The 17,205-nt window shown below is 48.5% G+C and overlaps 1 protein-coding gene across 1 annotated transcript in view; it reads left to right on the plus strand.

The window, feature by feature from the left end:
* The window catches only part of Capn8 (calpain 8), a 68,554-nt gene that overhangs the window by 47,013 nt on the left and 4,336 nt on the right, over positions 1-17,205 (plus strand). The window contains exons 11-17 of the mRNA XM_051148056.1: positions 906-917; positions 2,775-2,986; positions 4,227-4,263; positions 9,687-9,755; positions 12,097-12,154; positions 13,462-13,526; positions 16,785-16,853. Coding sequence (XP_051004013.1) covers positions 906-917; positions 2,775-2,986; positions 4,227-4,263; positions 9,687-9,755; positions 12,097-12,154; positions 13,462-13,526; positions 16,785-16,853 — 522 coding nt within the window. The remainder of the gene's footprint in view (positions 1-905; positions 918-2,774; positions 2,987-4,226; positions 4,264-9,686; positions 9,756-12,096; positions 12,155-13,461; positions 13,527-16,784; positions 16,854-17,205) is intronic.

A 17,205-nucleotide genomic window follows, 5' to 3' on the forward strand; every position in this document is an offset into this window, starting at 1 on the left:
CTAGAGGTGTGCCAGTGTCCCTTGGCCACAGTGGCTCTGCTGAGAGGATGCCAGACACCCTTACTTCCCCTCAGGATGGAAGGGAGGCAGTTGTGCAATGAGCCTGAACAGCCAGGATGCTCTTCTGGTTTAAACAGCCTGAGGGGCAGTGGCAGCAGGAGGAGGACACAGGAGGATCGGAGTCCTCTTTTCTAGCCTGGCACAGGAGGGCTGGGCATAACAGGGCTCCCTCTCTGGGTTTGAGAGCTCATCTCCATAGTGCGCTTCTTCAGTTGTGCCCGAGAGAGCTGCAGCTGTGCTGGTGACAAAGAATTCACCATCTCATGAAGCCAAGGCAAAGGATGCTCGGGACGAGGGGGTCAGAGGCCGTTAGGATGCTGTCATTCCTCTGACGCCAGTGCCATTCGCCCAGTCTAGCTTTCTACATTGCCTATGTCATTACCAGCATAAAGGAAGGGGCCTTTTCTTTAGTTCCGGATTAAAAACCCTGGAGGAGTCTCCTACAGGCCCAATTTGGGTCACTATGACCAAAGACAAGATCAATTATGACTCAGGTTGAGCGGAATTTTTTTTTCCCAGCCAACTGTTTGATCTGACAGGCCAGTGTAGGAAGTCTCTTCAATTTAAACTCAAATGTTATTACTTCTGAAGTATTTGGGAGAGCCTGGTAGATTACACAATTAGAAACAAAGTAAAGGGTAGGAGCCCACCCCAGATTTCTAGGGCTCAGCAGCCTGCATATGGCCTTGAGTCCACTGATCACCTCCCAGTTCAGCAATGCCCACCACACTTTGATTTTAGTACGAACTCCTTCCCTGTGTGTCTGATCTGTCTGCAAGGTGTAGGGAGAGATGCGCGAAGGGAGTGAGTTCTCAGGTGACCTCTTCCTGTCTTTTGCTCTACAGATTCCCAAGGAGGTACGTGAGTATTGCCTGGACAGAGGCAGTCTTCATCTGGTAAGAAGGGGCATGGCTGCCTTTGGCTCCTTCCTGCAGTGGAAACAGGCTCTCTTGAGAGGCAGTGAAAACAAGCTTATACCCCACCTGTCAGGCCCTTCAGGAAGGGAGCAGGGGTGACCCTTGCCCCTGTGTGCATGGTGGCCTGGTTTCAATAAGGTGATTGCAGCATGCTGTAGGTTCCTTCCTGTCTGGCCAGCAGAAACAAATGTCCTGATGGCTAATTAGAAAGGGAAGTGCCGACTCCAGCCTCTCTGCTCCAACCTGTCTCACGCTCTTCAGTCGTTCACAGCTGGCTTAGGGAATCCTATCAGCAGCGCCCTTACAGTTTGAGGTGCCTTTGACCTCCTGGGTCTTGCTCCCCTGGATCACATACCTCAGCTAGTTGAAGATTCCTGAGAGGGGACTTGCATGGCCCCACAGGAAAGCACAGTCAGCACAAAGCAAGCCCCCCCTCCTCAGAGTCTGCTGGCCAAGCATCATCTCAGCTGCAGCCTAGGGAGCCTTAAAAATCTTAATGTACAGACTACATCCAAGCAAGTTATAGCTGCATCTTGGAGCCAGCAGAGTACAGGCATGGTAGGTTTATAGACACCCCTTGACTCCAATGTGTAGCCACAGCTGGGCTTTGACCTGGAGTCAGTTGCACTAATGATGCAGTGGGGTCCCAGGCTGCAGCCTCTTTTCTTCTCCCAGGTTCTCAGCTTGACCAGGGGTGTAGGTAGAGCAACAGAGGCCAGATTCATAGGCATAGGCACCAGGCTGTGTTTCCAGGTTGCAGACTACTGGTCCTCTCTGCCCTTGGATCACAGATTCACGCTATTTATCATGGAGGGGAGAGCCAGGGTGCATGGTTTGGTGCACACTACGTTCACTATAAAGAATGGAAACTGAACCTGAGTAAACATTTTCAGAGGGAATCCCAAGCACCATGGCTGCCCCAGTTGCCACCTGGGAGGATCCCTGAGGAGTCCTAGCCAGGGCAGTGACAGAGGGACAGGTGGTCCTACTTCCTTCCCCCGATCAGCAGAACTGAGACCCAGGGAAGGTCTGGTGAGCATGCGTGGACACTGACCACTCCAGGGTGGATGTTTCAGCTTTTGCAGCTTGCCTGCACTTGCATCTGTCACAGGCATCGTATAAAGATTGATTGTAAAGATACAGGGCTCTGGGGAGGGTTAAATACAGTGCTAACAACGCCAGCACCTGTGATTCTGGAGCACTCTGCAGTCAGTAATTAACCCGTGTCACACAGCAGCCTTGCAGCAAATTCATAGGATTATCTCATCCTCTCTGCAGAAGCAGAGTCCTGATTCCTATGAAGCCAGGAGGGACCCAGAGTCAGGCCCGGATAGCTGTCTCCTCTGTCTGTCTTCTGCAGAGAATGGTCGCTTTAGTCACCTCACGGACTGCTTTGCTTGAGGACCAGGGTTGAAATTTCCATCTTCAGCCTCTACTCTGGGCTGTGAGAGTCAATGCCATTCTTCCTGCAGAGACAGCTGTGGAGTGCTGCTTCTGGGATTATGAAGGAGACTATGCAAGGCCCACCCTAGATACCCTGAGTCCTGCCCTTCATTTAACTGGGGAGGCCTAGAGGGCATAGGAGATGGCCAACATCACACAATTAAGGCCACAGCCTCATCGGGCTTGACACCCAGTAGGCACCCTAAATCCACTTGATGGTTGAGACACAGTGAGCTAGCTCATGACTGAACCGAAAGCCTCCAGCTTCTTAGAGATTAGCTCCAGTGAACAATCCCAAATCAGGGTCAGGCTGAGCTCCAAGGAGAAACTGACTCTGTCCATTGCTTTGTGCAGCTGGAGAGTCACACGGATGCTCACCTGGGCCAGGACTTCTTCCTGGGCCACCAGCCCTCTGCCCGCTCCAGCACCTACATGAACCTTCGGGAGGTGTCCAGCAGGATCCGACTCCCCCCAGGACAGTACCTGGTGGTGCCGTCCACCTTTGAGCCCTTCAAGGACGGTGACTTCTGCTTGAGGGTGTTCTCAGAGAAAAAAGCCAAGGCTCTGTATGTCTGCTTTGTGGGGAGATGCTTTCTGAGTCAGGCCACAGGTGGTGGTGCAGCATGGGGAGGCACCCGTTGCTGAGCGGTCTGCCCCTAGATCTTGATTGATGCTTCTAGAGGAAGTCTGGAAAGCATGACACCTCCCAGGGACCCTCCCTAGGTGTGCCTCTTGCTGCCTCCGTTTTGATCTATGTGACTAGGAATTTCCTCATGCAGAAAAATCAAGGCTGGGGAGAAAGGCCACTAACAACAGCAGTGAGGCTCATGAGATCTGGGCCAGGGGTGTGCACACACTACCCACATCCTCAGTACATATGCCATACACACGCAAACCAATTATATACACCACACACCACCTACATAGTATATACATGTGTGAAATACACTAGTCATACATACTAAATGTGTGCATCTATAACCTTCCACTATATATAATGTATGTACATAGCATATATACACTATAGGCGTACATATATGTATAGCGTGCACGCCACATGTATCATGTACACACACAATACATGCATCGATTACAGCACACAAAACACACACATTATATATACTCCATCACATATACACACATGACATGCACACACACACACTACACACATAACACACAGCATACATTTCAAGACCACATACCACAGTATGCACACACACCCCTGATACATAACACACACACACACACACACACCCACTACGCTTACTCACTACACATCGTACACAGAGTATCCACATAGACACCCAGAAACTATATACACGTCTCACGTACCACGTGCCATGTGCACCACATACACATATGTCATGCCACAAATCCTTACCACACACACACACACACACACACACACACACACACACACTGTGTATCCCCTGCCATGTACTCACCCCTCATGCTCCACGCTCTCTATGAGGCTCTGGCAGTGAGGTCTTCAGTCATGAGAGGAGAGTAGCCACTGGGGTGAATGGGGCAGTGTCTCAGAGCTGACTGTGTTCAGCATCCTAGAACCTGTGGGAGAGCAGGGAAGCCCTTACCTCATGAAAATCTCAGGGTGGGCTGTGGGTTGGGGAGTAATGGGGAAGGGTTCCTTTTAGGGGTTCAGTCATACAATATTTTTGAGCAGGCACTAAAAATCCTGGGTATCAAACCCCCCATAATAAGAAATTCTCCCTTAAAAAAAAAAAAAAAAACCCAGCCGTTATCTGAACTGGCTTTTTCATGTTTAATTCATTTCTGTCTGGATTTCAGGGAAATTGGGGATGCCGTAGCTGGAAACCCACATGAGGTATGCAATCCTATTGTGCCAATCTCTCACACTACTGCATAGCAGGCATTCGAGTTTCTTGTCGATTTGACACAGTCCTTTTAACATTTTATTTCTCTGAGACGTAGTACTATAGTGTCTAAGGAATGACACCAGAAGCTGTCCACTAGTCTATACACACACACACACACACACACACACACACACACACAATCACATATGTGTACAGGTACCCTCCACAGGCATGCACTCATGTACATGAACATGTACATGTGCATATGCATACACACAAAGAAATGTGCAGGATTTGAAGCAGGAGTTCAGTTTCTTGTTCACTCCACATGGTGTGTGTGTGTGTGTGTGTGTGTGTGTGTGTGTGTGTGTGTGATCATTCTGTTCCATGGGGAAGGACCCAGGGGTGTGGGATATCTTCACATGCCACAGGTGACTGAACTTCCAGAACATGCTGGAAGTTCCAGACACCCCCCGTACACTTCCACTACCACGGCATGGCTGAACCCCTTAAAGGAATCCTTTCCCCATTACTGCCTGACCCACAACCCCCCTCGGAAGTTTTCACTATACTGCATTCCTCTGCTGTTCGCCCAAATGGACCGAGTATCTGTATGCAGCTGCTACTCAAAGTGCCCTCTAGTGGCTGAGCTTGCTGTCCTGGCAGGAACAGCAGTGGGATAGACATGTTTTATTATTGGAAATAATCAAACATGTAAGTTCATGTTTCTACAGTTGAGTGGGAACACACCACCTGAGGATCCATCTACCTGGGGCTTGGGTACGAGTTCATCTGGCAGGGATTGCCCTGTCATCTGCTTTATCTTACTTCAGTCTCTATTCAGTGTGACTGCGCCTAGTGTGTGCAGCCCCACTTGTTAGCCCCCTCCCTGCAGTGCCAGGCCCCTCCTGGGCTTGACTCTTGGTAATTGAGCATTACCTGCAGATGGTGGCTCAGCCTCACCGCTCCCAAGGGGCTTATTCTCACTGTGGGGGCACAGGAATAATAGATGAGCCACAGTGTGTTGGTGTCGACTGTACAGAATTACAAAACTGTTTTGGTTTCTGCTAAATGACTTAAAACTGACTCCACACCCTACTGACCCAGGCTGGCAGAAGTGCAATCCTAGTTATCATGGGGCTCCCTGTCTCCATCACCCATGGTCTTAGGGTTTTCCAAAGCCCCAGAGTAACACAAAGTCTCTTCTGCTCATGGTTCGGCCTTGGCCATCCCGTGATCATGTCACACATGTACACACACAATACATGCACCAATTACAACATGGGCTACAAGTTCACAGGCTGCTGAATTTGGCCCATAGCTTGGTAACGTGCTAGCCTTCAGGAAGAGAGCCTTCTGTGACCTCCAGAGTAGCAATGGAGCCGTATAGGGGAGTCTGGGATTTCCAGCATATTCCAACTCACAGAAACTCTGATTCTCTCATATGGTCACTTCTGTCCCAACATATGTACTCAACACACCACACACACAGCAAACTTTATACACATACATGTGCATTCACCATTCTTCATCACATTCCTACCATAAAACATGCCACATGTGCGTACTATACCACCATAAAGCAACCACACTCATGTACCACACACGCCACATAATCACCACATACATACACCATACATGCATGCTATATACATGTTATACACATGTAACAATGCATGCTTTTTACCGTATACCTATCATAAAACATATCACACATGCATTCTCACACATACCTACCGTACAGAATGTACACTTCCACATACGCTCTACCCATACGTACTATCACACTATCATATATACTGTATTTCATACATAGCCATCATAACATTACACAAACCCTGCGTGTATAATGTGCACATAAGCAGATTTATCACACACACACGCACGCACACACACACACACACACTACTCACATGCATTTGCACTTGCCACACAAATACGCATACCATACCCCCAATGTATGCACAGCACACACACAGCAGCGGTATTGCCTTTGTTGAACTCAGGAATTTACAGGAAATAGGCAGAGCTTTGGCCTCCTGGAACTCCTGTGCCCTCACCTCCAAGTCACTGATAGACATTTTAAAGGGCCTGACTGCCTTGCTTGGAGTGAGGGAGACACACTGTGAACCAGCAACTCCCGGGGTGCAGATGTATGCCTTCGGGCAGGGCTGCTAAGATGATGTCATCACTCCTTCCTTGCCGTCCTCTGGCTGCCACATCGTTGCCACGCGTTCTACGTACACCCTACCAGGACAGTAGACACTCCTTCAGCAACACATTGTTTGCGATAAGGGCAGAATCTTGCTCACCACCCCATCAACTCATAGACCTAGGACAGCCTCCAATTCGCCAGGTGAGCGAACGAACACGTTGGCGGTACGTTCTCACTGTATAAATATATCCTCCCCACTCCTTGGGTATCAAGGTTCCCACGCCCAGTGCTATGGTTCCCCCTCACGGGCAGACTGCCTGCTGCAGACAGCACTGTCTGTATGTGTACACTGGCTTGCTGTGGATGTGTCTGAGACACAGTGTTCCTATGTAGCACAGGCTGGCTTTGAGTGCTCATCCCTCTTGCCTATGCCTTGCAGGGGCTGGGATTCAAGGGTGTACCGGCTTACTTGGCTCTGACTTTTTTTTTTTTAATTTAATTTTAGTTGTATTAATTTATTCAGATTACAACTAAATTGTTATCCCATCACTTATATCCTCCCATTCATTCCTCCCTCCTTCCCTCCCTCCCTCCCTCGCTCCCTCCTTCCCTCCCACTTTCACCCTATTCCCCTCCCCTAGGTCTATGACTGAGGGGGACCTCCTCCCCCACTATATGGTCATAGACTATCAAGTCTCATCTTGGTAGCCTGCTTATTCTTTCTTTGAGTTTGGCTCTGACCTTTAAAATACAATTTCACACCTTTTCTCCCTAGAATAATAGAATATCATATCCGCCCTAGAATCTGCGGGCTTGCCACTAGATTTTACAGTACACTGCATGAACAATATGACGTCTTTCTCTTCTGAAAAAAAAAAAAAAACAACAAAAAAAAAAACAAACCAACTTAAATTGCATGTGTGACAAATATCACTTTTTCCTCTAAAGAAGGAATGTGTGGTTCCGGATCTGTGCATCTTGTATGTGATGGTATGTGTCAGTGGCCTTGTATGTGATGGTATGTGTCAGTGGCCTTGTATGTGATGGTATGTGTCAGTGGCCTTGTATGTGATGGTATGTGTCAGTGGCCTTGTATGTGATGGTATGTGTCAGTGGCCTTGTGGTAGAGATAAGGAAAGAGGCGGTTGAGAGCACAGGATATACGATACAGGAAGTCTCACAGCCTTCCAGAGTGGGTGTACAAATTGCCAAGTCATGGGTTGTTCGTTCACTCAGCAATCTCTGGTTGTCACACCAGAGGATGGAAGGAGGCACAGGTGGGGGTGTGGGGGTGTCTGTATCTTGGTTCCTTCACATATTAGCTTCATGATCCTGGCCTGCCACTTACTATTTACGTGTGTGTGTGCGTGTTAATTCTGTATTCCTTAGCAACATATTTAGATTATAACCACACCCATTTCCCCTCTCCAACCTTCCCCAACCTCGGCTTCATTCTTTTTCTCCTCTTCCTACTCCCCCTCCTTCATAACCCACCGAGTCCAACTAGTGCAGTTGTACAATTAGCACAATTAGTACAACACACGCATGTGGGAGGAGGGCCGGACACTGAAGCACGGGCACTCTACCATGGCCCCACAGCTGAAGAAACTCAACCTTCTCTCCATCAGCACCTGCCCAAAGCTCTTCAGTTGGGGGAAGGGTCTCATGTGCCTCTTGCCTACCCATACTGGCAAGCTGACTGGCTCCATCTTGTGCAGGCTTGTCTCCGTAGCCATAGCTACTGCGAGTTCATGAATGCACCAGCCTTCTCATGTCTAGAAGATGCCACTTTGCTCTGGCTGTTACCATCTTTCTAGCAACCCACTCCCCCACTTTCTGCGTTGTTCCTTAATTCTCTAAACCTCAATTTCCCCATATGTGAATAGTGTTTACTAATGCGCCGACCTCACAGCATGGTCCCACTAAGTGAGATGATTCTCTTAATGAGCCTCACGGGCAGTAAGTAAGGAAAATACCACTCCTACCACCATGACTTCCGATTACAGCATCATTAGGCTACCCTGGGCTTTGTGTGCTTATCCTAGCAATGGTTTTGGACGAAATCAACCTGGTTCCTGGAAACTCTTCGGGCTATCTGGGCAGCTTCCTCTTCTCCATTCTCTCTGGTGATGACAGCCGGAGATCATTTTCAAAGTATTCGGGTAAAGGCACTCATAGGATGGCACACGTTAGCTCTCATTTGCTTTTCAACATGAGCCTATGAAACAGTCTTAGGTAGTTTAATATTAGCATTAGGAAGTGGATGCTAAGCGTGCCGAGAGACTAGCTCCAGTAAGCAGCCGATTTGTATGTCAGCTCCAGTCTGGTTTTTAGATCCACTGTATCTACCAGGCTGATTAAATACTTTTCACTCTCTTTTTTTTTTTGGAGGCCCTGCAAAATCTAGGAAAACATACACAAACAGCCCTATGTGTTTTCATATGATTTCTGGAGTTCAGCCTCCTGGGAGGTGGCAGACCCAGCCTGAGATTTCCCTGCATTTGTTTTTGTTGTTCTTAAAGAGATTCAGGGTTGAAACCCAGCATGCGAGGCTTGGAGGGCCTGGAGAGACGGTCCATCGGTTGAGAGTGAACCAAGTGTGGTTCCCAGGACCCAGGTAGGGCAGCTCACAACTGCCTGTAACCCCAGCTCCTGGGTATCCAATGCCTCTGGCCGCTATGGGCACCTGTGCTCACATGCGCACATCCCCTCCCCACACATATAGACAATCGACATTAAAATAGGTCCTAAGAGGAGAAATTCAGGGGTGCAGAGCACACAAAGGAGCTCTGCATCTGACATGGCACCCTGCCGGATTGCCAACCCCCTGGGTGGCTCTATTCCTTGCCAGCTGTGTTAGTTACACCGTGACCAAGGCAACTTACGGATGAGTTTGTCCGGGGTTACGGTTCCAGAGAGTTAAGACAGTTTGTCCCGGCTTATGGTTCCAGAGAGTTAAGACGTCATCACGACAGCGAGGCCTAGCAGCTAATAGCAGGCAGAGTAGCAGGAATAGGAGGCTGAGAGCTCTCATTTTCAAATGCAAGTCCAAGCAAGAGGGCAGAAACACACCTGGAATGAGTTTTTTTTTTTTTTAATCCCAAAGCCTATCTCCAGGGACACACCCTCCAGCAAGGCCACACCTCCCAAGCACCATATGTCTTCACTTAGCCCAAAGCCAGGCCCGAACACAGACTCACAGTAGATGCTAATGGGGATTCTCCATATTTCACCCCACAATTCCTGCTCTAACGTCGTCACTGCCCTCTCTTTCAGCCACAGCCCTGTGAGGTGGATCGAGAGGATGGACATTTCTGGAGCCTGTTTGAGGAGTTTGCAGGCAAGGTGAGCGGAGGGCAGGTGCTTCCAGGCTGGACAGCAGCAGGCTCACGGCTCATGTCATGTTTGCGTGCACTCCCTTGGGTCTATAGGAGGGTGAAGAAGCATTCTCTGAGTTTCCAGCCTGTGCCTGTCTCTTGTCACTTCATCCTGTCTGAGGCTGGCAGGTGTTTCCTGTGTTTCTGGAAGAGAGAGTAACTATTGTCCGGAGGCCACTTTTCTTCCTGCATTGACTGACTTGAGAAAATAGAAAAGTTCAATCTTAGGGTCTTGCCAAAAGCCTTTCAGTTAGTAAATTGGTCCCATCAGACGGGGCCTCTGGCTAGAAAGCCAGGGTGGTGTGACCTCTCTAAATCGAAAGCCTTCAGAAGTGGAACTGCCCAGCCACAGCAGGAGGTCACTCTGTTAACCTGCCCAGGGATTGAAGACACAACCTGGCCCACTGACTTCGGAGACCAGCAACACCTGCCCTGTGGAATGGAATGAGAAGAGAGAGAGAGAGAGAGAGAGAGAGAGAGAGAGAGAGAGAGAGAGAGAGAGAGAGAGAGAGAGAGACAGAGAGAGACAGAGAGTGTGTGTGTGTGTGTGTGTGTGTGTGTGTGTGTGTGTGTGTGTGTGTTTGAGTGTGATCAGGGTATATACAGCTGTCTCTCATTCTTTCTTCCTCTGCCCTGATGTCCAGAGTTCATTTTAGCCCCAGTCAGTTAGAGGTCATAAATCTGAACTCACCAAAGATTCAGCGTGTCCCTACTGGCCCCATAGTGATTGAGGACCCATGGTGGGTCATGAAGTGCTTTAATCCCAGCCCTCAGGGAGGCAGAAGTAGGCGAATCACTGTGAGTTCCAGGCCAGCCTGGTCTACAAAGTGAGTGTAGGACAGCCAAGGGTACACAGAGAGACCCTGTCTCGGAAAACCAAACCAAACCAAACCAAACCAAAAAACCAAAGGAGGAGAGACAAGGAGGGGGGAGGGAGGGAGGGAATGAATATGAAGGAGGAATGGAAAAACAAAATATGCCAGGAAAGAAGCCTTGTAACAACGTAACAAAGCAAGACAAACCCACAAGCAGCCCCTGTGTGTTGCCACTGTCCAGCATATTCCCGCAGAATACACCAATTTGCTTTACCCCGTGGCTCAGGCCAGTGCGTTTCCCAACAGAGGCTTGTTTCCTCAGCTGCCAAGGGACCATGTTTTATTTAGCACATTGAAAACACTAGAGAAGAAACACTATTGTCTGTAGATTTCTTCCCAAGCTTCTCTTACATTCCCCTCTCCTGAGGGGGAAGGGACAGGCACACAGGCCACCATCCCCTCCCTCTGCTGATAAAATGACGGAGGATTAAGGAGCTGGTCCAAGCTCACAAGGCCAAATGAAGGTCGCAGCCCAGGTCCAATATGGACTCTGAGCACCCCATTTATTTCCTGGTAGATGACGGAGCCTTTCTACCCAGAGGTTTTCCAGAGGGTTCTCTGGTGTTACATTAAAACATATATTCTGGGGAGGCCGCCCCGAGACATTGCTTTGTGCAGCTTTGATCTTAACCTTTCTGATGCTGGGGCCTGTGTGGGGGGAGTCTAGGCGGTCCAGAGTGATTGGACTAAGGTCACAGCATGAAAAATGGGCAGAGTCCAGATTGGAAGCCAGCTCCCAGCCCATTGCTTCTACTACACCTCTCCCTGCCTTAGGTGTATCTTCTGTCTGGGAGTTCAGGCATGCGTCTTCTCTCTGGCTCAGCGTTCACACCAAATACACATAGGATGCTTCAATCCCTGAGCCTGAACCCCAGCCTAAAATGTGTTCCTGCGTGTAATAGCAGCAGCCCCCCACACATGGGAAATCTGGCACTTGGTGTCTGTGACCCCAAGCCATGACAGCATAATGACAGACGACACTGTGTGTGTACACATTTGTGTGTGCCTGTGCGCAGCGATTGGCAGTTTCTACAGTCACGGCTCTTTAACTGTAGCGTGGTTGCGGTTTTGCTGCACGTAGGGCGTGTGGTATATCAGCGCTAGTTCCCACTGTTGCTACTTGTCACACTCTGTTCTCCGACTAAGCAAGCCCATGAAACACAGCCAGAGGCTGGGCTGGCAGCCATCTGTGGAGTTTGGTGCCAAGCTCGTGCCTTCACCAGCTCTCGCTCTCTCTTACTAACCCTCCGGTGACCTTCCAGGCTGTTGGGCCTCAGAGGAAATGGGGAAGTTGAGTTTCTAAAGATACCTACCTCCCGCTTTGAAAAATCACTGGGCCAGTGGAGCTGGAGTCTGCCTGGGGAGGGAGCTCCCCCTGAGTGCCATGAAACAGCTTGTTGAGTCTGAAACAATTCACTTTTGGGCTTGTTCTAGGATTCTGAGATCAGTGCCAATCAGCTCAAGAGGGCCCTGAATGGAGTGTTTTCTAAACGTGAGTTTTCCCCTGGGGCCTATTCAGGGAGCCCACAGGCACCCTCCTGTGGTGAGAGGTGAGAGGCGGGACTAAGAGTGGGCAGGCAGAGGTTGGCTAGAAACACCTCAGGTAGAGAGGAGGGGTTCAGGCTGCCTCTGACTTTAGAGATCCTGACTGGGCAGTGAGGCCGTATCTGGCAGATAGAAGAGGCTGGGGAGGAGATGGCACTGGGAGAGGTGAGATCCACACTGGCAAGCAAGCAGACCCTGCAGGACCAAGAATCCTGACACCAAATGCAATTATTTGTAAGTCTTGAAAGAAAGAAAGCTGGGCTGTGCTTGATTTATGTGATACTTTCCTATGAAATTAGCATTGCCTGAAGATCCCCTACTGCACCGCATGTGACTCTGCCTGTCCTTGCCTGTGCTCAGTTACTCAAAGCCTTAGACTTCTGTAAGCATGGACTGCCCAAGTGTCAAACTGTCCCCCTAGGAGGACATTGTACCCCCACTTCATGTCTCAGTGTCCTCAGGGCCAGCATGGAGTTAGCTACCTTCTGTTGTGGTCTAGGTATGGGCAGGGTTAAGTCCTTCAGCTGCTTGGGTGATGGGCTCTCATGCTAGCCCAGAGACAGACAGGGCCCTGAGCAGTGTCCTGGGACTCAGAGCTCTGCCATAGCTTAGCATAGCCCTTCTACGCTCTGCTCTCGCTCCTTCTAAAGCTCAGAACAAAGTGGAGGAGGGGGCTACAGGGTCTTTAACACCTGTTTTGGCTCTCAAGTGAAGGTAGAGAGAGGTTTCTATGGAGCCAAGTAGCAAGTGATGAAGTCCCAGCTCTGTTCCCTGACTCTGAGCAAACTGTATAAGCTCCCTGGGCATCAGCATCCCTGTTTATAAAATGAAGATGATAGCAACATCTGCCAGGGGGGATTGTTCTTGGCTAGATCATATAGTGACAGGGAAAGCCAAGAGGGCTGGGGTGAGGGTGGAGGGTAGGATGGCCTCACACCAATATCCTGGTAACAAAGCCTCCCCTACCTTATTGCAATGCTCAACTAGTTCTTGGACGCTTCCCTTTGATGACGGAACATAAATCTCTGGGTACCAAAGCTGAGGTTCAGAGGTTGACGATCAATGCCAGTGTTGGTCAACACCATATCCCGGGGTATCTGGAGGCTGGGGGTATCTGTCCTGAGCTCCCATGGTGCTCTCATCTTTTCCATGGAAACTGTACTCTCTTTGATGGCTTCCTCCTGTCTAGATCATTTATTTTCTCTGTCTTCAAACAATGCTGGCTCCCACCTTCTTTTCTTTTAAAATATTTAGGAACAGATATGAAATTTGATGGCTTCAACATCAACACTTGCAGAGAAATGATCAGCCTGCTGGATGTATCCTTTAAATGTCACATCATTTTTTTTTCTATTTTACAGACTCTTCTAACTCCTGCCCCCCCCCTTTTTTTTTCAGGAAGGAGGGAGGACAGGGGAGAAAATGAAAAAAAAAAAAAAAAAAAAAAAGAAGGAAACCTATTTACTGAGCGTGCGCCATGGATTGTGTTTTGAGTTTTAAAGAAAAGTGTATCATTTTTGTTGACTGTCTTTACCACATGTGAAACTATCTCCCATTTATCCATAAAAAAAAAACCCCCCAAGATATTCCATACCTGAATTTAGAGATAATACGTGGGACATTTGTCCCCCTTCTTCCTCCACACTGTGCTGACCAGAGTGTCCCCCCCCTGCTTATCTAACCCCCTCCTTGGCGCTCCCTGTCATTAAATGATCTTTGTTTCAGACACTTATTATGGTCCTTGGACATACACTATCTATAGCTTACGATTATAATCCAAGAGAAAACCTATTTGTTCTCTGTGACCTGATTTAACCCCCATCTCCTATGGAAGAACAGTCTTTCCAGTGTTTTCCAGAATAGTATTACACAAGCCCTTAGACTGTGTGGCTTATAAATAATAGACATTTCTTACAGTTTGAGATGCTGGGAAAGCTAGGCCAAGAAATGGCAGACCTGTCTATCTGCCTGAGCGTTTGTCTCTGGGCTCCTGGCTGTAACTTCACAAGGTGGAAAGAGATTTCTTTGGAATTACCATTTACAACAGCACAATGGCATTCATGAAGCGTTCCTCCTTTGTAACCCAGTTACTTTCCAGAGGCCCCATTTCTTGCTACCCTCACACTGGGGTTAGATTTCTACACATGGATTTGGGGTTCATAAACATGAAACCTATTATAGATGCGGTGGAGTTGTCATGAAGGGTAGAGAAAGGGCGTCCTACATGTCAGGGTCATTCTAGAGAAAGGTACAGGGTGCTGGAGGCTTGACAGCATTTCCTTAAGCTTTGCCTGGGACCGGTCCAGGGTGACCTTCTCTACCTAGTGGTGGTGAGGGATAATTCTTTAACCTAGGAAGGCCCTCCTCAGTTCTTAGGGCCTTGTTCTTGATGAGATCTGGCAACTTTACTACAGGACCCCTTCACCATCTTTAGGAAGGCCAGGAAGAGGGACTGTCCTTCGCACATGGCAGGGGTTGTGCAGAGTCATGGTCATGGAGTGTGTGCCAATTGCTGCATTAGTGATGGAGAGGTGGTGCTGTCTAGTGACCCCAGAGCCCCAAGTGGGCACTAGCTGAATAGTGCTGGAGCTCTTCTGCCCTGTGTCCTTCCATGTGTGTATGGTTAGCAGTTCAACTCGTCCTCACAGAAAACTAAGTTCGACTCACTATGCTGTGAACCAGAACTTGATTTCGGAAACATTCTCATCAGAGTTTTCTGTTGATTTCAATTCAGACACAGATTTTGTTGTAATTACCCACCATTGGTCCTAGCAGCCCTGTATCTCCTATTGCTACGAAGGATAAAGACTTTGTCTTCTTTTGGAGTCTTTGCTCCAGTATGGAGTAGTGCTTTAATTTCTATGTGCAGTGAAGGTGCCTGTGAAGATTTAGGAAAAGGACATCTATTAAGATGTAGTTTATGTGTCAAAAATATGCTTAGTCAGGATGCACAGTTCATTCCGTGGATCTGGTTAGGGTTGGAGATGTGTAGCCATCACCATTTGGTTTAGGACACTTTGGTCACACACACACCGCTCCCCCTCTCCCCACCCAAATCCTGCACTCATATTAGCAGTCGCTCTTTATTTGCATGACCTCCATTCCATGGCAGCCACTGCTAGGTTGTCTACCTATGTAAGTCTGCCTATTGGGGACATCATCTGAATCCATGGAATCCTACAGCAGGCGGTGCTTCCAGTAGCATACTGATTCATGTGCCAGGGCGCCTGTCAGGGTTCCCTCACCCATGGAAACTTGAAAATGCCATTGCTTACATTCCAGTCCTGGAGGCCCTGACTCAACAGGTCTATCTGGATTTTGGAACAAGCAAAGGTTCAAATTTTATATTTATTACTAATGAAGTTTATACATTTAGAGAAGTTACTAAATGCTTGAACAGTTGGGGTCTTATCGTGGAGAATGGGATAAGAACGCCTGGTTTGTGCAGCCGTTATGGCAGTGAAATGAGATGCAAGCATAGAAAGTGCCACCCCTCGGGGGTGCGATTTCCCTGAGCCCACACTCTGCGGAGACTAGCTGTCTGTGTTGTAGAAAGGATGTGAGCTGTAGTCCAGCCAACATCCTTCAGTGCCAATCAGAAATACAGCCTGAGACCGGATGCTCTGAAAGGATGGGGATGTCAGTCAGCATCCCACAATTTTAACAGAATACTTGAGATGATGAGCACTTATCTGGGTGTGTGTGATTTTGGCTGTTTTGACCTATGATGAGGCAGATATAAAGGTGGAAATGAGAAGAGCCTCCTACTTCATGGTGTCCAGGAAGTGTGTGTGTGAGGGAGAGAGGGACGGTGGGTAAGGAAGGGACAGGGTCCAGCATCCTCTTCAGGGTCATGCCTCTGATGACCTGTCATGTCCCACCACCTCCCAAAAGTGCCACTCTGGGGACTGAGCCTTTATCTCATGGGCCTTTGACAGTCACTTCAGATTCTAGACTGGAAAGTTTTGCACTCTTGGGTTTATTAATTTGTTGTGACTGGTGAGAAAAGAGACTGAGATTCATGAGGGTAAGCATAATTTAACACCAAACACCCATCTCTAGCTCAGTACCCAGTAAGTACTCATGGAAGAAGAGAGGTCGGATATAGAAAATCCCTCAAGACCTCCCCAACAAGCATGCTTCTTCTGGTTTTCTTATGGCCTTTGAGAAGACGCTGTGGTTACCACACCGGGTGATTATTTTTGACATTCTGACAAGACTAACATGGTTTGAACAAGAAGTTGAACCAATCATAGAAATTTTAGTCTGGAAGTGAGTATAAAGGCCATACAGCTCCATCCACTGCCACCCAGGATAACGAGGTTACAATGCCCATTTGTGTTGGCACTAGGAGGTTTTAGGCTGCCGAAGGTTGGTTTCTTGTTCCTACTTCTGTACCCTTCCTCTGCAATGAGTATTGGACCTTTTAATTTTAGTTTGAGTTTGCTTCCCACCGTCACCCCATGGTGTCTGCTGCAGACAGGAAAGGTTTACTATGGCTTCAGGCACTCATGTGGGCTCACAAGAGGAAGAAACTCACTGAGGACTTGTCCACATTGTCCTTTAACAAGCTTTAGAGCGATGGGACTGGAAGCCTGGGACCCATGGAGTTCAAGACACTCTGGCTGAAGATTCACAAGTATCTGGTAACTTCTCCCCCTGCCCCTCCCCATCTCTCTCCTTGCTCCCTTCCTCTCTGTCTCTCTCTTTGGAGAGAAGGGCATTTGTTTGGGACCTGGCCCCTTTCCTTCCTTCTGATCTTCTACAACACTTGTTTCTGGGATATTCTAGATCCTAGTCTGTCTGACCAGACTCTGGCCAAAACCATCCAAACATGGGTGCACCATTCAGAAAGGAGCCAGAACTCCCTACAGGAAAAGGCCCGTTCAGAGGACAAAGCACTACTCTGACACTTAGCCCCATTTCTATCTGTTCTGAAACTTCTTTGGGGACGTCAATACAATCTCTCTTGAGTGCGTCCTTGGCTTCCCAAGAGAG

Source organism: Acomys russatus, chromosome 6, assembly GCF_903995435.1.
Source record: "Acomys russatus chromosome 6, mAcoRus1.1, whole genome shotgun sequence".
Lineage (NCBI taxonomy): Eukaryota > Metazoa > Chordata > Mammalia > Rodentia > Muridae > Acomys > Acomys russatus.